General features: G+C 43.3%; 1 protein-coding gene across 3 annotated transcripts in view; it reads right to left on the bottom strand.

Moving 5' to 3' along the window:
• Positions 1 to 26,037, bottom strand: part of LOC110527185 (filamin A-interacting protein 1-like) — an 88,717-nt gene that overhangs the window by 24,538 nt on the left and 38,142 nt on the right. For all 3 annotated transcript variants that reach the window (XM_021608323.2, XM_021608322.2, XM_036982524.1), the window contains 3 exons: positions 23,042 to 23,372; positions 22,646 to 22,819; positions 22,034 to 22,212 (listed from right to left, as the gene is read on the bottom strand). In XM_021608323.2, the coding sequence (XP_021463998.2) occupies positions 22,034 to 22,212; positions 22,646 to 22,819; positions 23,042 to 23,362 (674 nt within the window). In that variant the 5' untranslated portion in view covers positions 23,363 to 23,372. The remainder of the gene's footprint in view (positions 1 to 22,033; positions 22,213 to 22,645; positions 22,820 to 23,041; positions 23,373 to 26,037) is intronic.

Raw genomic sequence — 26,037 nt, 5'->3', positions numbered from 1 at the left:
ACGGTCAAGCAGAACGGGCCAATCAGACTATTGGTCGCATCTTACGCAGTCTTTCTTTTCGCAACCCTGCGTCTTGGTCAGAACAGCTCCCCTGGGCAGAATACGCCCACAACTCGCTTCCTTCGTCTGCGACCGGGCTATCTCCTTTTCAGAGTAGCCTCGGGTACCAGCCTCCGCTGTTCTCATCTCAGTTCGCCGAGTCCAGCGTCCCCTCCGCTCAGGCTTTTGTCCAACGTTGCGAGCGCACCTGGAAGAGGGTCAGGTCTGCACTTTGCCGTTATAGGACGCAGACTGTGAGGGCTGCTAATAAGCGTAGAACTAAGAGTCCTAGATATTGTCGCGGTCAGAGAGTTTGGCTCTCCACTCAGAACCTTCCCCTTAAGACGGCTTCTCGCAAGTTGACCCCGCGGTTCATTGGTCCGTTCCGTATTTCTCGGGTCATTAATCCTGTCGCAGTTCGACTTCTTCTTCCGCGATACCTTCGTCGCGTCCACCCGGTCTTCCATGTCTCCTGTATTAAGCCCGTTCTTCGCGCCCCCGCTCGTCTTCCCCACCCCCCCCCCATCCTTGTCGAGGGCGCACCCATCTACAGGGTCCGCAGGATTTTGGACATGCGTCCTCGGGGCCGTGGTCACCAGTACCTCGTTGATTGGGAGGGGTACGGTCCTGAGGAGAGGAGTTGGGTTCCCTCTCGGGACGTGCTGGACCGTGCGCTGATCGAGGATTTCCTCCGTTGCCGCCAGGTTTCCTCCTCGAGTGCGCCAGGAGGCGCTCGGTGAGTGGGGGGGTACTGTCATGTATTGTCATGTTGTGTGTTTCTGTCCTTTCCCTTCACCCTGTCTCCCTCTGCTGGTCGTTGTTAGGTTACCTTTTCTCCCCCTCTTTCCCCCAGCTGTGCCTTGTCTCCTCCTAACTACCCATTCACCCCGTTTCCCACCTGTTCCCTTTTTCCCTCTGATTAGGTCCCTATATCTCTCTCTGTTTTTGTTCCTGTCCTTGTCGGATTCTTGTTTGTTGTGTTTCATGCCTGAACCAGACTATCGTCCTGTTTGCTGTAACCTTGTCCTGTCCTGTCGGAATCTGCCGGTCTATCTGAACCTACCTACGTTTGGTTATTAAAGAAGCTCTGTTTAAGTTAGTTCGCTTTTGGGTCCTCATTCACTCACCGTAACACCTTCTTCCACATGTTTGGTGTGTCTCCTAGGTGGCTTGTGGCAAACTTTAAACGACACTTTTTATGGATATCTTTAAGAAATGGCTTTCTTCTTGCCACTCTTCCATAAAGGCCAGATTTGTGCAATATACAACTGATTGTTGTCCTATGGACAGAGTCTCCCACCTCAGCTGTAGATCTCTGCAGCTCATCCAGAGTGATCATGGGCCTCTTGGCTGCATCTCTGATCAGTCTTCTCCTTGTATGAGCTGAGAGTTTAGAGGGACGGCCAGGTCTTGGTAGATTTGCAGTGGTCTGATACTCCTTCCATTTCAATTTTATCGCTTGCACAGTGCTCCTTGGGATGTTTAAAGCTTGGGAAATCTTCTTGTATCCAAATCCGGCTTTAAACTTCTTCACAACAGTATCTCGGACCTGCCTGGTGTGTTCCTTGTTCTTCATGATGCTCTCTGCGCTTTTAACGGACCTCTGAGACTATCACAGTGCAGGTGCATTTATACGGAGACTTGATTACACACAGGTGGATTGTATTTATCATCATTAGTCATTTAGGTCAACAATGGATCATTCAGAGATCCTCACTGAACTTCTGGAGAGAGTTTGCTGCACTGAAAGTAAAGGGGCTGAATAATTTTGCACGCCCAATTTTTCAGTTTTTGATTTGTTAAAAAAGTTTGAAATATCCAATAAATGTCGTTCCACTTCATGACTGTGTCCCACTTGTTGTTGATTCTTCACAAAAAAATACAGTTTTATATCTTTATGTTTGAAGCCTGAAATGTGGCAAAAGGTCGCAAAGTTCAAGGGGGCCGAATACATTCGCAAGGCACTGTAGGTCCTGAGACCTGGGGCCATTAAAAGGTCCTGGGGCAGTTACGGACAGAGGTCCTGGGGCCATTACAGACAGAGGGCTTGGGGTCATTACAAACAGAGGTCCTGGGGCCATTACAAACAGAGGTCCTGGGGCCATTACAAACAGAGGTCCTGGGGCCATTGCAGACAGAGGTCCGTCCTGGGGTCATTACAGACAGAGGTCCGTCCTGGGACCATTACAGACAGAGGTCCTGGGACCATTACAGACAGAGGTCCTGGGGCCATTACAGACAGAGGTCCTGGGGCCATTACAGACATATGTCCTGGTCCTCTTACTTACAGATTAGTGAGGAGCTGGAAAGAATAAGCCTTCCCCTGCATCCCAATAAAGCACAGTGCCCTGGTCAAAAGTAGTGCACTATATACGGAATACACACTACAGATGGGCAGGCTCCAAGTGTGGTCAGTCGGTTGAAGAGCACTTCAGCCACTAAGCAGCTAGGGCATCCTATGAGAGCACACTGCAGGGGAAAACACACTACTTAGGCTACATAACATGCTATTTTCCTATAGCTCTGGCTGGCCACGGTCTCTACTCCCTATCCTCAGCCAGTGATTAGCGCAGTGTCTGCTTTGCTCTGGCTTCTTAAACTGTATAGGAAGCACGGGAGAGATAAACAGACATTACTAACAGATCTGGGTCTGCCTGGGCGATCCTTAGATCCAGATCAGCTGTCAGTTGTGTCTAACTAGGGGCGACAGGTAGCGTAGTGGTTAGAGCATTGGGCCAGTAAGGTTGCTCGATCGAATCCCCGAGCTGACAAGGTAAAAATCTTTTGTTCTGCCCCTGAACAAGTCAGTTAACCCCCTGTTCCTAGGCCATCATTGTAAATAATACTTTCTTCTTAACTGACTTGCCTAGTTAAATAAAGGATAAACATTTAAATATCTATTATTAATCCTTGGCCATATCCTCCTGGATTTTCAGGAGTCTCAGGTTATCACAGATCTAGGATCAGATTACACAACCCTAAATCCCAACCTTAACAATAAAGAGCATGAAATCCAGTTCCTTCAGAAAGTATTCATATCCATTGACTAATTCCACATTTTGTTGTGTTAGTCTGAATTCAAAATTGCTGTAAAAAAAAAATATATATGTATATCACCCATCTATCTATACACCACATTGGCAAAGTGAAAACATGTTTTTTGACATTTATGCACATTTAATGAAAATTAAATACAGAAATATCTAATTTACAAAGGTTTGGACACACCTACTCATTCCAGGGTTTTTCTTTATTTTTACTATTTTCTACATTGCAGAATAATAGTGAAGACAACAAAACTATGAAATAACACACATGGAATCATGTAGTAATCAAAACACTGTTAAACAAATGAAAATATATTTTATATTTGAGATTCTTCAAAGTAGCCACCCTTTGCCTTTATGACAGCTTTGCACACTTCTCTCAACCAGCTTCATGAGGTAGTCACCTGGAATGCATTTCAATTAACAGGTGTGGCTCGTTAAAAGTTAATTTGTGGAATTTCTTTCCTTCTTAATGCGTTTGAGCCAATCAGTTGTGTTGTGATAAGATAGGGGTGACACACAGAAGATAGTCCTATTTGGTAAAATACCAAGTCCATATTATGGCAAGAACAGCTAAAATAAGCAAAGAGAAACAACAGTCCATCATTACTTTAAGACATGAATGTCAATTAATGCTGAAAATTTCAAGAACTTTGAAAGTTTCTTCCAATGCAGTCATAACAACTATAAAGCACTATGATGAAACTGGCTCTCATGAGGACTGCCACAGGAAAGGAAGACCCAGAGTTTCCTCTGCTGTAGAGGATAAGTTCATTAGAGTTACCAGCCTTAGAAATTACAGCCCAAATAAATGTTTCACAGAGTTCCAGTAACAGACACATTTCAACATCAACTGTTCAGAGGAGACTGCGTGAATCAGGCCTTCATGGTCGAATTGCTGCAAAGAAACCACTACTAAAGGACACTACTAAGAGGAAGATACTTGCTTGGGCCAAGAAACACAAGCAATGGACATTAGACTGGTGGAAATATGTGCTTTGGTCTGATGAGTCCAAATTTGAGATTTTTGATTCCAACTGCCGTGTCTTTGTGAGACGCAGAGTAGGTGAACGGATGATCTCCGCATGTGTGGTTCTCACCGTGAAGCATGAAGGAAGAGGTGACACTGGAATTTATTTAGAATTCAAGGCACACTTAACCAGCATGGCTACCACAGCATTCTGCAGCGATACACCATCCCATCTGGTTTGCGCTTAGTGAGACTATCATTTGTTTTTCAACAGGACTATGACCCAACACACCTCCAGGCTGTGTAAGGGCTATTTGACCAAGAAGGAGAGTGATGGAGTGCTGCATCAGATGACCTGGCCTCCACAATCACCCGACCTCAACCCAACTGAGTTGGACCGCAGAGTGAAGGAAAAACAGCCACCAAGTGCTCAGCATATGTGGGAACTCCTTCAAGACCGTTGGAAAAGCATTCCATGTGAAGCTGGTTGAGAGAATTCCAAGAGTGTGCAAAGCTGTCATCAAGGCAAAGCGTGGAATAATCTAAAATATTTTTTTATTTGTTTAACACTTTTTTGGTTACTACATAAATCTATATGTTATTTCATAGTTTTGATGTCTTCACTATTATAGTAAAGAGTTTTGCACACCTTAGACTGCACAATATTTACACATTTTTCTGTTTCTAATTCTTCAAGCTCTGTTGGTTGTTGATCATTGCTAGACAGCCAATTGTAAGTCTTGCAATAGATTTTCAAGTTGATTTTTAAGTTAAAACTAGGCCACTCAGGAACATTCAATGTCGTCTGCGTAAGCAACTCCAGTGTATATTTGGCCGTTTGTTTTAGGTTATTGTCCTGCTTAAATGTGAATTTGTCTGTCAGTGTCTGATGGAAAGCAGACTAAACCAGGTTTTCCTCTACGATCTTGCCTTTGCTTAGCTCTATTCTGTTTCTTTTTATCCTAAAAAAAAACACCTTAGTCCTTGCCGATGTCAAACATACCCATAACATGATGCAGCCACCATCATGCTTGAAACTATGAAGAGTGGTACTCAGTGATGTGTTGTGCTGGATTTGCCCCAAACATAAGGCTTTGTATTCAGGACATAAAGTTAATTTCTTTGCCAAAATGTTTGCAGTTTTACTTTAGTGCCTCGTTGCCTTCTTATTTTGTACAGGCTTCCTTCTTTTCACTCTGTCATTTAGGTTAGTATTGTGGAGTAACTACAATGTTGTTGATCCATCCTCAGTGTTCTCCTATCACAGCCACTAAACTGTAACTGTTTTAAAGTCAACATTGGCCTCATGGTAGAATCCCTGAGCGGTTTCCTACTTCTCCATGAACTGAGGTAGGAAGGTATATTTGTAGTGACTGGGTGTATTGATGCACCATCCAAAATGTAATTAATAACTTCACCATGCTCAAAGGGATATTCAATGTCTATTGTTTTTTTTACCCATCTACCAATAGGTGCCTTTATTCATGAAAACCTCCCTGGTCTTTGTGGTTGAATCTGTGTTTGAAATTCACTGCTTCACTGAGGGACCTTACAGATAATTGTATGTGTGGAGTAGAGATGGAGTAGTCATTCCAAAATCATGTTAAACACTATTATAGCACACAGAGTGAGTCCATGCAACTTAACGTTTTTACCCCTGAACTTATTTAGGCTTGTCATTTAGGCTTGAAAACTTATTGACTCAAGACATTTCAGCTTTTCATGTTTAATTAATTTGTTTAAAAAAAAATGGTATTGTGTGTATGCAAATTACCAAAAAACCTCAATGTAATCCATTTTAAATTCAGGCTGTAACACAACAAAATGTTGAAAGAGTCAAGGAGTGTGTGTACTTTCCGAAGGCACTGTAGATCAGACTCTGGACCAGCACCTGCTACCATACACATGGTATAAAGGCTCTGATCATAAACGTATATGTTGTGTATCAACCTGCATTATTTAATAGTAGTCATGTATCACTCCAGAGACTTGTATTCCAGTCATCTTTCATATGCTCCAGATGGAAACTTCTATATGTCTGATATATGGAGATGACCTGCTCCTGAACCTCAATGTCTTTCCCTGGCTGTCCTATCCCCATGAACATGAACCCAGGACTGATATGCTAGGCCTAGCTACTGTAGGTAGAACGATAATTCAGTAAACCTCAAATATGCTGTTGCTAAGCGTTAAATCACTGGTTGCCTTTGTTATTTACGGTTTGGGAAAAGGTGCTAAGGAGGGGAAGCTACTGTTTAACTTGTACAGCCACTCCCTTCCACCCCTACTGCTGTTCTAAATGTCTAGTGTTCCTTCCAGCAAGGTCCCAGCTTGAAACAATACAGGGCTAGGATTAGTGCAATTAACATACCTGCACTTCAAAGTCGAAAAACACCGGAGCTGCGTTAGATTACAGCTAACATAAGCAACACTTGTTAAACGCAAGCGACCGGGGCTGCAGCTGTAGCCTGACACTAAAGTTGTTCTTAATATAGATATATCTGTCATTTCCCTCTGCACGCATCATCTATAAACAGTGTTCAGTGATTATATACAGCGGAAATGGTTTCCTAATCCATGGTTTCATTATTTTGCGAAGAATCCACAGGCTATGTCCCCGCTTAGGAAGTAAATATGCCCCCCGTGACACAACTTCATCGCGTAGCTATTTCAAAACAACCCTGGACCGTGGGGACACTTTTCTTTCTCTTCTCTGGAATCAATTCTATAATTAGATTTAAACATGCCTTGTTCTACAGAAGAAGTAACCAGCATTACTTTAATCAGACACCCAAGAGAGAGCCAGGTCTCAAGAAAACAACCCTATTCTACTGTACATCTGTTATGACCCCGACAAGGTGGGGTCAGATTGTGGGCTGTTTCCCATGAATAGGCCTCTGATGGCACATTAAGGCACATCAATGACAACCAAGGGATCGCTACAGCATCACTTCACATGCTTTATTACAGGACTTGTCCACTCCCTAATCCTCCCTAGACCCTGCCTTATCATTCAGCTGGCTAGTCAGGGTTTCCGTTACAGCAAGCCAACCAACTGCTAGCTAAAGCTCTGGGTTGAACCCACTGGCCTAGACAACAGATAAAGATGTGAGTCTGTGTGTTGACCAGGAATGTAAATGATGGTGATTGGGGCTTTAGGCGTGACACTGGAATTTACTTAGCAGAGACTCTAGACGGCAGATGACAGATTTCTTCTGTGGTGTGTGTGTGTATGTGTGTGTGTTTAGGTTGAGATTGTGGCTCATTGTGCCTGACTGAGAATGACATCATCCCCCGTCCTGGAGCTTCCATAAGGGATGAGAGGAAGGAGAGATGGGAGGATGGGAGGATAGGAGGGATAGGAGGGATAGGAGGATGGGAGGAGGGCTGTGGTTTGGGATCCTGGTTAGTTGGAGAGAGTTCACTCTATTGTCTAGCTGCTTCCTGTCCAGGCAGCTCAGCTCTCATTGAGTGTCTGAAACACCCCCATCACCACGGCCATTATCTCTCCCTCATTGAATTCATCAAGCTTTCCTCAGCATGAGGCCTGTAGGCCTGATAAACAAGACATGGTGGACGTCACTACTACAGGCCCATGTCAGGGACTGGCTGACATACTTAGTGTTGACTTATTAAATGAGAGCTTCCCTTGCACTCACAACTCACACGGCCCATGTTGATGCCGTCATCGTCTGGGCCAAGAGTGTTCTCACCTCAGCGACAAGACACAACAGATGGTTTGGATCTGTCTGAGCCCTTGGGGTCTCTACAGTGGGAAATCTTGGAGAGATGAGAGAGAGAATTGTAGAGTGGCCAAACTAGCCCAGCCCAGCCCAGCCTAGGCCATCTGGCCCCTCCCAAGTGTGAAGGAAGACGTATAGAGGAAGACTTTTAGGTTTGATATAAAGGTCAGCCATTGAGCCTAGAGCAGAGTTACCGTAGTTAAGTTAATGCACGTTGTCTACAAACAGTGATACCCACAATTTCAAATAGGATGTTCAAGTTTGGACACTTCTACGGTGCGGCGGTGCCAAACGGAACCGAGCCAAAACTTTACCGGCAGTCACAGAGCCTAAAAGCTACATCAGATTTGGTCTTTGTTATTTTGGGTAATCATAAAACTGCCCGTAATACATGGGAGCTTGAAACGTGAGATCATTATGTTCTTTGTTTTAACAATGAGTGTGCTTTAAAATATGAGGTCATACTATACTTATATTAAATTAGAGATCCAGGCACAGTGTTTATGCACAGGGTTTTATTATCATGTGCTTGCTTGTCCATATTGTTCCTACCTTCTCTCTAGCTACATACTGAACGTTTATGAGTATTGGCAAAAACCATTCCCTGCTGTCATCCTGAGGATATAGAACAGGGAGGAGCAGGTGGAGGAGGAATGATGTGTAATGTCCTCAGTCTAACCCTACACTTGTAAATATGATGATAATGTCTTGGTATGTGTGGTGCTAACTTGTTGCCATGGTTAAAACTACATCTGGATCCCAAGTTGCAGAAGTACTGTAGTATCTATGGTACATGGTAACAACAAACATTACAATAGTATTCTACGTTTCAGTTTACGGGCCTACATTTTGTGTCGATTGGAAGCATTTTCTTATGACTTGAGGCAGGCTGAAATATTGAATACAAGAAACACAAAAATACAAAAAGTAACCAAAGACTGTAAACCCCTTGATATAACACCACTTCAACCAGCAGCATCCCTGATAGAGACTAACAGTGTCAGAACCTGACTTGTGTTCAGCCTCCTCACTCTGACATTGATCCTCTCCAGTTCACTCTCTCACTAAGCCAACTCTATGGCCTCTTCAACTCACTAGACTCCCGCCCCCCCCCCCCCCAGTTCTCCGTAAGGCACCTCTTTTGTTACCAGAGGATTACCTGGGGGGTGACCCCCACACATTTATCTCCAGATATTGGCTCCCTTTGCTCTTGCTGCTTGATACAGTCTGCCAATATGTTTTTCTGTGGAGGGAGAGAAAAGTAAAGTAAGGGGGGAGTTAATGGTACTGTAGATATCTGATCCTGTTCACTTCCCCCTGGCCTCATGTGCCGTTGCTGTATCCTTTAATGTTACACAAATTGCCCTCTCAGGTTTCTCTAAACCTGTGGTAAACTGTACCCCTCCGAAACGCTCATAACATCAAGAGAATAATATGAGATCTGCATCAAACACCGACATAATACGATAATCACACACAGTATGTTGCTTATTCGTTCATGTAGAAAGATAGAATGGCTGAGGGTAGAACAGGTACTTGATTATTCACTTGAAATGGTTGCTCAAAAGCAGTTGTGCCAAGGACAGATTTGCTAACCACCATTTTGTAATTAGATTATGTTTCTGGGGGGGATGTTGTTTTTCTATAGTGCTGCAGTTGATGGAAGTAGTCTTTCGAGTTGTGTGGCCTTTAAAACTACTATAATTAGCCGCTCCAGCCATTGGGCCTGCTGTATACTTGTTAAAATTGACTGAGAACTGGTCAAGTCTCTGGATTCCTGTCGTAAAAAGCCTGGATTTTGTTTTATGTTGAGCCATGGGTATTCACACGATTTGAATTACGTTTCTGTAATGTTCTCCAAGAAGCTTGGTGGGCTTGTAAAATGTTAACGTGTTTTAATTTAGTGCTTTTACACCTTGTCCACGTGGCTTTTTGAATGTAGACGGATTTCATAATCGTCTTCATTCCTATGACCGTTAGAATAAATGGAAAAGGTCTTCATCAGTCTTCACAGACACCTGCATTGGGCCAGGCCAGGAGAAGAGGAGGGAGACATTTCAGACACTACAGAGTTTCTTATTTCCCTGGTTGAAACATCTCATCAAAGCCCCCAAGATGCATTGGGACAGGGTGGTCCCTGTGACAGCTCTTCATTGTTTCCTGCCAAACACCAAGTCTAGTTTTACAGTTTGGTTTCTATATCATGACTTGACATCCGACCACCTTCAGTCTCGACAAGTTCTCCCAAGGCTTCAGGATATGGCCTTGAATTAATCTCTCCCATTTTAACCACAAACTATTCATCTGTCCCATTGTAACCACAACCTCAACCCCTTGTCTCAGTTTCAGACAGTCTATTCTTCTTGGACTTGCTACATTTGAAAGTCGACGCTTGTAAATTCCCTGTGTTAGTGAGGGTGGGTGGGGACATGTTAGATAACAGTTATTAGCAGACTGACCTAGCTTGCCTCTAACAAAGGGCTGCATTCACACCAAACAAGTAAACAAACTTGATGGCGGCCGTGTCGAGTCTGCGTCAGCAGCCGAATTCCCATCAAGGAAAAGTAAATTGAACCTCCATCCCCATAAATGTTAGAAATGAACAGTTACCACCTCAAAATTAGCCTTTTCCTAACTCTTTGCGCGAGTTATGAGGTCGACTTTAGATTTTACACAAAGTTAATAAAACTGTGTGTACACACAGAAGTTGGAAGTGTGTACACCACATTAGCTTCCATGTTGATGGGAGAGCCCCATGAATAATAGCAGATACAAATCCAACTCTGACTCATTGAGGACGTAACACAACATGACCTTGGAGCGTTGCTCCTGGTATATGGTGAACGTTGCTCCTGGTACAGTGCCTTGCGAAAGTATTCGGCCCCCTTGAACTTTGCAACCTTTTGCCACATTTCAAGCTTCAAACATAAAGATATAAAACTGTATTTTTTTGTGAAGAATCAACAACAAGTGGGACACAATCATGAAGTGGAACGACATTTATTGGATATTTCAAACTTTTTTAACACTTCAAAAACTGAAAAATTTGGTGTGCAAAATTATTCAGCCCCTTTACTTTCAGTGCAGCAAACTCTCTCCAGAAGTTCAGTGAGGATCTCTGAATGATCCAATGTTGACCTAAATGACTAATGATGATAAATACAATCCACCTGTGTGTAATCAAGTCTCCGTATAAATGCACCTGCACTGTGATAGTCTCAGAGGTCCGTTAAAAGCGCAGAGAGCATCATGAAAAACAAGGAACACACCAGGCAGGTCCGAGATACTGTTGTGAAGAAGTTTAAATCTGGATTTGGATACAAAAATAATTCCCAAGCTTTAAACATCCCAAGGAGCACTGTGCAAGCGATAATATTGAAATGGAACGAGTATCAGACCACTGCAAATCTACCAAGACCTGGCCGTCCCTCTAAACTTTCAGCTCATACAAGGAGAAGACTGATCAGAGATGCAGCCAAGAGGCCCATGATCACTCTGGATGAACTGCAGAGATCTACAGCTGAGGTGGGAGACTCTGTCCATAGGACAACAATCGTATAGTCGTATATTGCACAAATCTGGCCTTTATGGAAGAGTGGCAAGAAGAAAGCCATTTCTTAAAGATATCCATAAAAAGTGTCGTTTAAAGTTTGCCACAAGCAACCTGGGAGACACACCAAACATGTGGAAGAAGGTGCTCTGGTCAGATGAAACCAAAATTGAACTTTTTGGCAACAATGCAAAACGTTATGTTTGGCGTAAAAGCAACACAGCTCATCACCCTGAACACACCATACCCACTGTCAAACATGGTGGTGGCAGCATCATGGTTTGGGCCTGCTTTTCTTCAGCAGGGACAGGGAAGATGGTTAAAATTGATGGGAAGATGGATGGAGCCAAATACAGGACCATTCTGTAAGAATGATGGAGTCTGCCTGATGGAGTCTGCAAAAGACCTGAGACTGGGATGGAGATTTGTCTTCCAACAAGACAATGATCCAAAACATAAAGCAAAATCTACAATGGAATGGTTCAAAAATAAACATATCCAGGTGTTAGAATGGCCAAGTCAAAGTCCAGACCTGAATCCAATCGAGAATCTGTGGAAAGAACTGAAAACTGCTGTTCACAAATGCTCTCCATCCAACCTCACTGAGCTCAAGCTGTTTTGCAAGGAGGAATGGGAAAAAATGTCAGTCTCTCGATGTGCAAAACTGATAGAGACATACCCCAAGCGACTTACAGCTGTAATCGCAGCAAAAGGTGGCGCTACAAAGTATTAACTTAAGGGGGCTGAATAATTTTGCACGCCCAATTTTTCAGTTTTTGATTTGTTAAAAAAGTTTGAAATATCCAATAAATGTCGTTCCACTTCATGATTGTGTCCCACTTGTTGTTGATTCTTCACAAAAAAATACAGTTTTATATCGTTATGTTTGAAGCCTGAAATGTGGCAAAAGGTCGCAAAGTTCAAGGGGGCCGAATACTTTCGCAAGGCACTGTATATGGTGAATGCTCACGTTTACATCTGTGGAATAGAAGTATGTCCAATGATCTGAAGTAAAACAAATCAAATTACAGTTTATTTTGTCACATGCGCCGAATACAACACAACACGAATACAACCTTACCGTAAAATGCTTACTTACTTACAAGCCCTTAACCAACAATGCAGTTTTAAGAAAATAGAGTTAAGAAAATATTTACAAAATAAACTAAAGTAAAAAAATGAAATAAAAGTAACACAATAAAATACACAATTTTACACAATAAAATAACAATAATGATATACAGGGTCAATGTGCGTGTGTACAGGTTAGTCCAGGTAATTTGTACATGTAGGTAGGGGTATGGTTTAGAATTCATTGGTGTTTGTTACAATACAGGGTTGTATTTTTACATTGTTTGTATTTAACTGGGCAAGTCCGTTAAGAACAAATTCTTATTTACAATGATGGCCTACACCGGCCAAACCCGGACGACTCTAAGCCAATTGTGCGCCGCCCTATGGAACTCCCAATCACGGTCGGTTGTGTTACAGCCTGGAATCGAACTAGGGTGTCTGTAGTGACGCCTCAAGCAGTGCCTTAGACTGCTGCACCAATCAAAATTAAGCAACACACAGCACTTGACATAAACCATTAGACCTTACATCAGGGGCAAGTCATGTCAGAGAGAAGCCCCTTGTTCTGAGCGATCCAGCCCCCTGGCTTGTACAAAACATGTTTGTGTCTCTTTTGGCATGTGTTGTTACTGACTGCTGAATGTCATTTGACATGACAGAACACAGAATGACACAAGATTGCGAATAAAATTCCTCCAAAAAGATTTACATGAAATGCCACTGTGATTAGGGGCAGATGCCATCAAAACACAAAGAATGTTTGTTTGCCACATCCCAGTTTGAATGAAACGTTTTCACAATTCAGCCAGACAGAGAGAGAGCCATCCGGCCCAGAGAATGGAGAATGCATTCACCTCGACAAGAGATTTCAACTGGCAGCTCTGGGCCACTTTTCCCCCATAATTCACTCACTATCTTGACACCATGTTGGCGGGAGAGCATGAGCAGCTCCAGCACATTGTACAGACAGACACAGCTGCTGCTGCCAGCCTCAGAGACGTCATGTTCATGTCTACGTCCAAAATGGCACCCTTTTCCCGTTATAGTGCGGTATACTTGGGACCAGAGTCCATAGGGCTCTGGTCATAATTAGTGCACTATATAGGGAATGGGGTGCCATTTGGGACGCAACAACCTTCAAGCTGTTAGTCGCTTCCTTCCAGCCTGACAATATGAAAAGAACTTCCTTTACCCGTGTCGTGCCAGCCATAATTTAAGAGGTACTGTGTAGGCTATCCACTCAAACAACTGCTACAGAGAGAGAGAAATCAGATCTCTGGTAAAAGTATCCTCAACATGTAATTCCTGGCATTTTTGCTCCTCTGTTGTAAATGAAGACTCGTCTTTACTCATCAGATTCAATGGAGGCAGAACATGGGGAAGACATTTCAGGCTTACTGGTGTGTTAACTGCTAGATTTCCTTCCCAAAGTTCCATTTACTTTTTGGAATACCTCTGGGGGAGTGGAATGAAACCCTAATAGCTGGACACACTTACGCAAGGGAGGAATCCATTTATACAAGGGACAGTGACACAAACTTGGCAAATCATAACTGGGCTTAAATTCCCTGAAAGTTGGAGAGTTTTATACAGTACATCAAAATGCAGGAGGATAGTAGTGGGAGGCATCGTTCATTATGCAAAGCACTGATGTGCTTAATCATCCAAAGTAATACACTCTCTCTCTTTCTCTGTCTCACAGGGGGAAAATAGGAGCTGAGAGTAGAGTATGTACTCTGTGGTCTGCCAGGCTAATCACTGCATTATGTCAGAGATATGTAATCACACGACGCCATACAATGACGGCTCCCGGACCTAATAGGCCCACACATTTACAGAGGTAACGGAGAAACGTCTGACAGCTCTGCACACTGAGAAAAGCACTTACATGTCGTAAAACGGGCCTTTAATCATTATGTCCAAGGTTTTAGTTATAGTTCACCTCCTAGACACATTACTGGTTGAGGTTCAGCTAGGTACTGTACTGTGGTAAAAATATGGCCATCATTATAGATCTTGTGTATTGAGTACAGTGCACTAAAAGTGTCCATTAGTTTTTAAGGTTTTTAACAGGCTTTCTCATCACAATATGTAACCTGGTGGGATCTGCTTCGGTTCTATTAGAGGCAGACCATAGTGGAGCACACTGATCAAAGCGTTGGTCTCATCATTGTCACGTCCATGGCTAGACAATTCTCTCACTATCTTGCAGTAGAGGAGGAAGAGGGACTGCTGGCAGACTAGTCTGTCAGGTCACAATCAGGAAGCAGCTCACATTTTCCAATCGGTCCAAGGCCACGCCTGTGTGACACAATTACAGTGTGTACAGGTGTGGGATCTTAATTTGACCAGTTTCTCACAGCAGGGACGTAATCCTGCAGCAACAGGACATGTGAATTATTATGTGGGTTATAATTAAATGGACATTTTTGTAGGGGTTGATGCATTTTTCATAAGGTAAAATCAAGTCTGAAATTTCAAAGTGCAAATTACAAACTTTAGAATCCTTTTTAAACGTCCCCTGGTTTAGGTTTTAGGTTTGATTTATTCACACCAAAGAAAAGGAGTGAAAGACAAAACAGTAGAGATAAAACAAAACGGGTAAAAACGGTGTGCAGGTGAGGTATGAAGCCCAAAAGGGCTTATATGAAAACCACACCATAACTATAAGTACAGCAAAAAAAAGTTTGCAACAGGGTGATCAAATGAACTGTAAAGACAGAAAAGAAGAGAGAGAAGTGGATTTCCCCTTAGGTTCCATATTTAGTTGAGTTTGTAGCTTCAGCCACCTCAAGAGGATACGTTTCTACCTGAATACACACTGTATCATGTGAACTGCCATAAAACATATATACAGGCTTTTCAAGTTCAGACAAGAAAGTATTCAGAGAGGAAGTCATAAAACAAACCACATTAACTACAATAATCGTCTAACAAGTCTGGTTAGTAGGTATGGTCTTTTCGTACGAAAAAAGCAGTATTCTTGTGAATTCGATTTTTCAAAGGATGAATCGTAGGACACTGACACAACTCTCACACTTGCAGAAATTCTGAATGCACAGAGTTATATTGGCTGAATCACTTAAGCCAAAATGTCCTCAGTCCCTATTTCCCAGTAGTGGAAGGTCAAAGATATACTGACACAACCGGAGCCGAGTTCCAGCTCGTTTTGTTTGGACAAAGCACATCGAGGGGAGTCTGTGTCATCTGTATGTTTAGAAGGAGTTGGTGAATATGTCATAGCTGTGTGATGATTCTGGACCTCACCACAGTTCCTGTGGTTGGGCCTTAGAGCACACTACTACACACATTTCAAACAATGTCTCCCCTTCAGACATGGAAAACTTACTGCAAGTGTGTGTGTGTCTCTGCTCTTCTCCTTTCCAAGTCCATGACCTCTATGTTTGCAACTCTTTCCACATCAAAAAGCAGAGATGAACGATCATATAACATTTTTGACATTCCAATTAAAGATGGTTTCATGTTTCTTTTATCTTATTCCTTGCTGGGGATAAACATTTTGCTGGCAAGTCACAACATTCTGTCATGTTTTCTCTATACCTTCAGCCCTACACTGAAATTCCAAACAGGAATGTACAGCATGCGTAAGTGAAGCAAAGCCTTCTGGGAGCCGTGGCAATACAGGTGTGCTATTCCTTTATTAAAGTCATGACCAACTGTTAAGAGTCTTGGCTGGATGCGCTTTAATCTAATTGGTCAGCAACAGATGATTCATTACTCTGCTGCCTCTAGTAGTTAATGAGAGAGTAATAGCATCTAAAATAGATAGTCAAGATGTGACAGGGGATCCTGCTTGTGTGTGTACCAGTAACAGCTGGATGATAACTTCTTAAAACATAGTCCTGGACATTTGTAGTCGATCCTACCCTGAAGGTGTAGTCATACTGAGAGAGGTATGCTGTTCCTGCTCATACATTATAATGAATTCATGGAAGCAGATCAAAACGCGCCAGTGTTCTATCTTCGAGAACTGAGAAGGAACTGCGTCCCAAATGGCACCCTATTCCCTATATAGTGCACTACTTTTGACCAGCGCCCAATATGCGGTCCTGGTCAAAAGTAGTACCCTACATAGGGAACAGGGTGCCATTTGGGATGCAGAGTAATAATAAGCATCACAAGGAATGATGGAATGGCAGTGGAATGTTCCAGATGCACCTGAATGATGTAATCATGACAGGGTCAGTGGACCGGCACACTGAGCCCCTGTGTGTGAGATGGGACTGTAGAGATGTAGAGAGAGAACACCTATCCATCTTACTAGGCTGTCAAACCAATGACCAGAGCGCTACTTTTTCATGAGAAACAGCATTTCTGTCTAAAGGTATTTTCACCCACTAACAAGAAAAGAAAAACAAAACATCCAGATTTGCATATTAACATATTAGTCAACAAAATTAACCTTTCACCTTTCAAACCCAAAAGAGACAGAGTGAGCTGATGTGCCTCAGTGCCGTATGTTACACACGTGTTGAAATCATGTTTCAGGCAACATCTGCTGATGGTTAGAGTGCTCAGTGCTACTCTGCTCTCACACCCCACTACTGCCACACACAAACACAAAGTACACTGTAGTGAGGTCCTCAGGCCTGGACATGGCTCGATAGCCAATTAATCAGAGGGGGCTGCTTGACCTCTATCAACCCCCCCCAAACCCTCTCTCCCCCTTAACTCCCAGATTAACATGCTACATGAGCTTTCCAGGACCAGGAAGGGTCACCCAACAGTTGGAGGCTCAGTGCCAAAATAAAGAGGGAGAAAGAGACAATGAGAAATGAGAAAGAGAGGAAGAAATGGAGGGAGAGAGAGCAAGAGAGAGAGAGAGAAGAGAGAGAAGAGAGAAGGGGAGCTCTGGTGTCTCGTCTGTACTTAAATCCCTACACATAGCCCTCGTAGTATGTAATCACACTCGCTGCTTGCCAGCAGGGTCCAGAAAGGAAATGACTGCATCCAGCGAAAATGCATCATACAACAATGGATTAACGGGCATGAAATGAAAAACTGGTGCTGCGCAGTGCTCTTCAAACGGGTGAGCTATGGCCAAGCTTTAGTGCTGAGATCACAGAGGCTATTGTCGCTCTCTTCAGACCAGTGACAATTGGTTTGTCCATCTACATTCTGTGTGTTCTGAGGTTTTCCTGTTTATTGTTTCTGCCCCCTGTGATTATCTTTGGGAATGGCTGTCTTCAGAACAGAAGCTGCCACACGACGTATCAGGTCCTGAAATGGGACGACTACTACTGTTAAAGTATTTATTGAAATCCTTTGGGGAATTAGTTTTGCTGTAGACATCCAAGAGAGTCGAAGAGAATGTGTTTCCATTTTGAGCAAAAAGGTTTATGATGGTTTAAAGAAGCCTTTTTACCCCCTGGTTCATGTCCATGTTTGGTCCAAATGGTAAACACAAGACAAGACAGCAACACAGTCTGTGTACGTGCTGGTGGGCTGTTGAATGCCAATACTCAGAGTTACTTTGAGAAAGTGACTCTAATGTTTCTTTGTCCAGGTCCAACTTTATTTAGTGATTTTGTTTGGCTTGAATAAACACTGTTCGTCATACATGCTACTTATTAAGTATTAAATGACACAGTCTTAATGGAACATAGCCCTTCAGTAATCTTAAGGGTTGCTTACTCTCTAGACATTTGATAGTTTGTAACAGCATAGGATAATATCATAATTACCCAGAATTCAGCCATGTAAAAATAATCAATCTTCTGAGGATAGTCTAGACCAGGTATTCCCAAACGGGGTTCCTCGCAATGCCCCCGGGTTTACGCCAAATACAAATGTGTTTCACATTTTTATTAAATTAGAATTGAAAACTCTTCACATTTTCAAACAGTCCATTTGTATTTTCCAACGGGGCTATACATTTGATTGAGTTTTTTTTCTCACCTGAGTAGCCTCGTTTCACTGCCAAAAATAAAATTAAACCATCTAGTGTTCAGCAAAATAACAACACTGTCAAATACAGGTAGCCAAGTCAAATAATTAACATCCAATCACATTAACCATTAGTCTCTCGCGGGAATTCCACTAACGGTCCATATTTAGCCAAACGTAGCTGCTGCTCATTCTGTTTGCTCAAAAATGGATAAATGGTTAAAAAAGTAAGGCCCACGTCCATAGAGACACATACCAGCTCTACTAGTAGTACTGCTACTACCAGCAGTACTACACCTGCACCTGTTGACGACACAAGCTGTTCTGCTTCCACGAGCACATCCAATGGTAGCATCAGTAATTCTATATTTGTTGTTAGCCCAGCTAGCATGGACACTGACAGTTGTGAATCTGATGCAGACGAAGAGCTACTGCCCCCTTACCCGGGAAAGCACAGAACAACAGACAGGGACATTGGACTATCGAAGAGGCGCAAATATGATGAGAACAACTTTGATTTGGGTTTCACTTATATTGGGAGTAGTGCCTTTCCTCAGCCACAGTGTGTTATATGTGCAAAAGTACTATCTCACAACTCGATGAAACCTTCACTCTTGCGCCGACATTTTAAGCTACTGGACAGCTTTGTGACATCAAATGGACTTTAGTGGTCAAGATGTGTTGGTATCTGTACTGATGGCGCAAAAGCCATGACAGGGAGACACCACTTGGGTACACTGCAGCATCCACCGAGTGTTTTGGACACAGTGAAAATGGTTAACTTTGTTAAAGCAAAGCCCCTAAACTCTTGTGTATTTTTTGCACTAAGCAATGATATGGGCAGTGACCATGTCATGCTTTTACAACATACAGAAGTGATCTGGTTACCGAGGAGCAAAGTATTGACACGTTTTTTTTAATTGAGAGAAGAGCTTAAAGTTTTCTTTACTGACCATAATTTTCACTTGTCTGACTGCTTGCATGATGACGAGTTTCTCACACGACTGGCCTATCTGGGGGATGTTTTTTTCTCGCCTGAATGATCTGAATCTAGGATTACAGGGACTCTCCGCAACTATATTCAATGTGCCGGACAAAATTGAGGCTATGATTAAGAAGTTGGAGCGCTTCTCTGTCTGCATTAACATGGACAACACACATGTATTTCCATCATTGTATGATTTTTTGTGTGCAAATGAACGGGCAATGTCAAATGTGATATAGCGAAGCACTTGAGTGTGTTGAGTGTGGTGCGCAATTACGCAGGTACTTTCGCGAAACAGATGACACACATTCGTTATCCCTTTCATGCCCTGCCTCCAGTCCACTTAACGATATCTGAACAAGAGAGCCCTATCGAAATTTCACCAAGCGGTTCTGTGAAAATGTTATTTAATCAGAAGGCACCGCCAGATTTCTGGATTGGCAGCGCTCAGAGTATCCTGCCTTGGAAAATTGCGCTGTTAAGGCACTGATGCCCTTTGCGTACCCATGTGAGAGTGGATTCTCGGCCCTCCCTAACATGAAAACGAAATACAGGCACATTTTTGTCACAGCCGGGTTGTGACAAAAACTCACACTCATTCTTATGTTTAATAAATGCATTGCATAGTGTGTGTGTGGCAGGCTTACAATTATGGCAAAAAACAGCATTTGAGAGTGCGCTGACCCTGGTGCTAGAGAGGGTACGCAGCTGGAGGTTGAATGTTTGAAGGGGTACGGGACTATAAAACGTTTGGGAACCACTGGTCTAGACAAACAACCAGGGATTAGATGAGGTAAGACAACACCTCAGAGACCCACCTTTACTCTACACTTGTTCCCCAAGCACTTCACTTGTTGCTCTAGTTCTGCTCCAGCCGGTCTCTGAGCGAAGACAGATGACGAAGGCAGACGTAGAAGAAAACTTTCAGCTCTACTTTCTTTACAGTTTACTCACTCAAACCCAAATCTGGATGTCCTCTAGTCTACAAAGCTATGGCCAAACTTTAGTCATTACCATGGCGACCTGACATCTTGTTGAACATGCAGTATGATTAATGCGCTTTTCCTCCTAGGCCATTGTGTTCTTTCTCTCACGTATAAATCTTTCACCTTGTTCTCACAGAGTAATTAACGTGAACCCTGGATGGAGGGATATTTATCATGGCACTTCAACACTTCCTGACACACTCCTCTGAACCGTGACTGAGCCCAGTGCTGCAGGCCCAGGCCGTGGCCGCCAAGCCAAACACACCGACCAACCCAGAGAGGTTCTGATAATGCGGTCATCATAATTAGGGCACCTCACTCTGGACCGGGCTAATGGCCAAATCTCTCTCTCTCTGAAGTGATTTGGTGGACGTGTGAATGAATCTGGCTGAGGCAGCAGGGGTGGCTGCTCGTTTTACACAGATTTACAATGATGGATGTCTCTACAGGAAGGCATAGCCTCAGTCAGAAGGTGAACTCCCTGTTAGGGCTTGAAAGTTCTCTGTCAGGGTGGATACACTTAAGCCAGATCTCTCTGACTTCACTTCGCACTGACTGACATTGCCATATAAAGACATTTCTATTGACACAGAGAATCTGACAGAGTACGTATTTGCAGAGAGAGAGAGAGAGAGAGAGAGAGAGAGAGAGAGAGAGAGAGAGAGAGAGAGAGAGAGAGAGAGAGAGAGAGAGAGAGAGAGAGAGAGAGAGAGAGAGAGAGAGAGAGAGAGAGAGAGAGAGAGAGAGAGAGAGAGAGAGAGAGAGAGAGAGAGAGAGAGAGAGAGAGAGAGAGAGAGAGAGAGTGAGATGTTGCTTATAACAAGGGCAAAGGCAGTTTAATTTTGGGCCAAGTCATCGAGTTTGACTTCAACACACCCGATCTGAACACTATGGTCGAGTTTCTAAGTACCAAAAAGAGTCTGGGTCATGTTTGAGTTACGACACAATTAATGTCTATAATAGGGGAACTCTGTACTCTGTCCGATGGTCTGTTAATGTGTATAAAGTGTAATGTAGTGTTTGTTTTGGACATCTCCTTGGCATGCCCATTCATTTGCTGTAATATTATCCATAGAGTATATTACAGTTCAATTATCACAGTTGCAGAACCCTGGATGAAAGCTAAACGTGTGTAAAACGGGGAACCTTCAAGAAAGTGTTTCTCTGTATGTAACTACAGTCTGCTATTCATAATGTCCTTCTAAATTCCAGGTAAATACCAGCCAACCGTAAAGAACACGTATTACTCTAATATCTAGCCTACACAAACATCAGTAGCGGTCTATAGCAGCTATTCAGGGTTGGGTTATTGTTCTTTGGAAGCCAATGAGTAAAGTTTCTTCTGGCATTATGCATCACTCTGTCGTCTTACGACAACATGTCTCAACACAACCTGGGTTATAATACAGCCACGTCATTTATAAGGGGATTACCAATCAAAGGCAACCTGATACTGATGTATTGAATTATTTATCAAGCGTTTGGTTTTAAGTCCCTCCTTTCTATGTGAAAACAGTAAATACAAACCATCCATAAAGATTTTGGCATGTAGGTGTTCATTTCAAGATCATTCATTCAACCCCTTGAGGAGCCTTTCTGAGGAGCGTGCTCAGCTCTGTGTGTGTGTGTGTGTGTGTGTGTGTGTGTGTGTGTGTGTGTGTGCATACATGCGTGTTTGCCTGCCTTTGCACATGTATGTTTGTTAAGTGTTGAGAAACAGAGCAAGAAAGACCTTTCTCGTTCCTGCTCCAGCAGGTTGGTGAACTCGTCACTCTTCCTCATGAAGTCTCCATGGTTCCTCTTCTCGTCGTCCAGCTTGTACAGGGCGCGCTTGTGGGACTGCTCAGTCAGCAGCAGCTGCTCCAGCATGCGACGGTGGGTCTCCCTCTGCTTCTCCACCAGCTTGTCCAGCTAGGAGAGACCAGAGCATTTACTGACCACTCCAAATACACTTCCTGTCACCTCTATGTGAGGTGATATCGGATGTATTAATGTATTTTCAAATGTGATTGTCCAGTCATGAGACAAAAACACAAAAATTGATCTTTGAACCTACAAAGTAGCTACTTCATATACATTTTAGCAGACTCTTATCCACAGCGACTTACAGGAGCAATTAGGGTTAAGTGCCTTGCTCACGGGCACATCAACAGATTTTTCACCTAGTCGGCTTGGGGATTCGAACCAGCCACCTTTCTGTTACTGGCCCAATGCTCTTAACCGCTAGGCTACCTGCCGCCCATATACTGTAGCTGAAGTCTCAACACTTCCAAGTCGTCTTATCAGGGTGCTACTGACCCCAGACTTTACTGAGCTGCTGTATTGAATGTTGAGACTGTGCTACCTCAGCCATGGGCCTCTCGTAGATGTCCTCCTGGAAGCTCTCAGCCTTGCTCTGGACGGTGTCTCTCTGCAGGGCCTGAAGGACCTTCTGTGGGGTGACGAACCCATACTGGGCCTCCAAGAGGGCCAAGTCAATCTTCTCAGCCTTCAACACCGTGATCACCTCGTCTCTGGCCTGTGGTAGGGGGGAGAGAGAGAGGGAGAGAGAAGAGGACACAGTTCTATGAGCATGATAGCTAGACTACCCATGGTTTAGTATTACCAAGAAGCCAAGTGATCTGCCTCTCCTCACCAGATAACCCAGAACCAGCCAAACCCTTGCCCAGTCTCCTAGTCTCTCCTCACCAAACAACCCAAAACCATCCAAACCCTGGCCAGTCCCACAGTCTCTCCTCACCTGCAGTTCTCCTTCTAGCATGGAGAGAAGGAACAGAAGGTCGTCTCGGGAGAGATCCCTGGTCTTCCCTCCTGCTGCCTTCTCCCTCCGACTGTTACTGCTGGCACTGCCACTCCCACTTCTGCCACTGCCCTCCTTTTCCTTCCTCTGGACAGTGCCTGTGTTTGTGCCTGTGTCATCGGGGGGCTCCCTGTGCCTGGCCTGTCCTGCACCCCTACCCTGGGGCTCCTCACGTTCTGTGGCCCGCCGCTGCGATCGTGCCTGGTGCTGAGCCAGCTTAGCCTTTGCTGTGTCCTCTAGGCTGTTGCTACGGGAACGCATGGTTTTTTACCTGCAGGGGGAACAGGAAGGAACATAGTGGAAGGAGATTGATAGATGGGTTGGGGTGGGGTTGGGTGTAGCCGTGGGGTAAAGGGTTGGTGGGTTGAGGCAGGCGACAGCTGTGTGAAGGGAGTGATTTGTTTTATTCAGCCCCGAAGCTCAGTCGTCCAGGCTCTGTATCATTGTGGTTTAGTTAAATCACTGACTCATGACAATGATGAAGCCATGAATGGTCAGACAGTCTTAAGCTCCATTCACTGTGTCATTTATCGTTTTCTGCGTTATATAGTACCGGGAAAGGTAAACATGCACCTTGATGAAAAAGTGATTGTGAATACAAATCCTTAAGAGGCATAGGCCAATCTCTGTTCTGTGTGTTTGATCTGAGGATGAAAAGAAAAACGCCTTGAATCATTCATTACATCACCAGTTGTATTAGTGGCCTGGCTGACAGTTTATGAGTAAGAGGGATAGCTGTTTGACTGCATATGTACACATGCAAGGCACGGAATGATTCGGGGATGATGTCATTGCCGCAAGCAGCAGTCTGCTTGAACAGATCTAAACTCAGAGATCTGGGCTCCAGGCGAGAGCAGAGAGCAGCCATATCCGTTAGTGAGGGTTTGCTTACACCATCACAATGCACTCGTCCCAGGAGGATAGCGTGTAATTCCGTAAACCTTCATCAGGGTTCTGTTGATGAGTAAACTGTGCCACAGTAGACACTAAAGCAATCAGGCCCTGTTTGGCCCTAATGGATTGCAGCTATTACTCACAGTTAGTCTTGCAACATTTGAGCTGTTCAAACAGACAAAGGGCACAGCTGGGATCCAGGTCGACAAGGAGTTGGTTACGCAACACCTCTAAAGAGTTCAACCCGGGTCACTGTGTTTGGCTGTCCCCATAGGAGAACCCTTTGAAGAACCCTTTTTGGTTCCATGAAGAACCATTTCCACAGAGAGTTCTACATGGAACCCAAAAGGGTTCTACCTGGAACCAAAAAGGGTTCTCCTATGGGGACAGCCGAAGAACCCTTTTTCTAAGTGTGTACTGCCAAAGTGCCAAACCTGACGATTGCAGAGTGCTCAGTGAGTGTATAATAATATCTAACAATCTTCTTGATTGACTGTCATGAGAGCTCAGATATGCCCCAGTGTTCTCTGCTGTGCTGTGTGTGTTTGTGTGAGACTGAAATAGAGCTGGCTGGAGTGGAGTGTCTGGCATGTCTCCATATCAACTCTGGCTGTTGTTCGCTCACTTCCCTGACAAAGATGTGTGTTTTGAGAGTAAACATTGCCGAGGGCCCACGCTACTGGTCAGTGTTGGGTTTGACAGTCACACAGGCTGTCCTGATCCATGACTGTAATGGTTAGACGTAGGAGTGCTGGGAAACCTATACTGTGAGAGAACTATACTTCTGTTTAGAACCTCTCACTGGGAGAATCTAGGGTTCCAATCCTAGGCTGGATCACTCCCTTTGGCACATCTATACTGGCTGTGTACACTACTTTCAGAAAAACGTTGGTAACACTTTATTTTTAGAGCCTACTTTCCTTTGGAAGCTCTCACCCATTTCACTCCCTCCAGATCATGTAATAGTCCAACAATAAAGTAAACAAAAATGAACAAGAATGTGCAAAGAGAGACCTTTGCAGGAAAGTACCAGTTATTCAAGCAAGCCAAATGAAAGCACGGTTTGAGATGATGATGTTTTTGGAATTATCTCTGAACTTCTCAGAAGAGCACAAAACTAAAACACCAGTTATGGAACTGCTGATGTCGTCTATGTATGAACTGTGAACATGGTTTTATTGTTGTGATGTAGTCTATGTATGAACTGTGAACATGGTTTTATTGTTGTGATGTAGTCTATGTATGAACTGTGAACATGGTTTTACTGTTGTGATGTAGTCTATGTATGAACTGTGAACATGGTTTTATTGTTGTGATGTAGTCTATGTATGAACTGTGAACATGGTTTTACTGTTGTGATGTAGTCTATGTATGAACTGTGAACATGGTTTTACTGTTGTGATGTAGTCTATGTAAGAACTGTGAACATGGTTTTATTGTTGTGATGTAGTCTATGTATGAACTGTGAACATGGTTTTATTGTTGTGATGTAGTCTATGTATGAACTGTGAACATGGTTTTATTGTTGTGATGTAGTCTATGTATGAACTGTGAACATGATTTTATTGTTGTGATGTAGTCTATGTATGAACTGTGAACATGGTTTTACTGTTGTGATGTAGTCTATGTATGAACTGTGAACATGGTTTTATTGTTGTGATGTAGTCTATGTATGAACTGTGAACATGGTTTTTACTGTTGTGATGTAGTCTATGTATGAACTGTGAACATGGTTTTTACTGTTGTGATGTAGTCTATGTATGAACTGTGAACATGGTTTTATTGTTGTGATGTAGTCTATGTATGAACTGTGAACATGGTTTTATTGTTGTGATGTAGTCTATGTATGAACTATGAACATGGTTTTTACTGTTGTGATGTAGTCTATGTATGAACTGTGAACATGGTTTTTTACTGTTGTGATGTAGTCTATGTATGAACTGTGAACATGGTTTTTTACTGTTGTGATGTAGTCTATGTATGAACTGTGAACATGGTTTTATTGTTGTGATGTAGTCTATGTATGAACTGTGAACATGGTT

The sequence above is a fragment of the Oncorhynchus mykiss genome, chromosome 7 (genome assembly GCF_013265735.2).
Source record: "Oncorhynchus mykiss isolate Arlee chromosome 7, USDA_OmykA_1.1, whole genome shotgun sequence".
NCBI classification, from domain to species: domain Eukaryota; kingdom Metazoa; phylum Chordata; class Actinopteri; order Salmoniformes; family Salmonidae; genus Oncorhynchus; species Oncorhynchus mykiss.
Note: the sequence above shows the minus strand (reverse complement) of the source record. Positions and strands in the feature narration are given on the sequence as shown.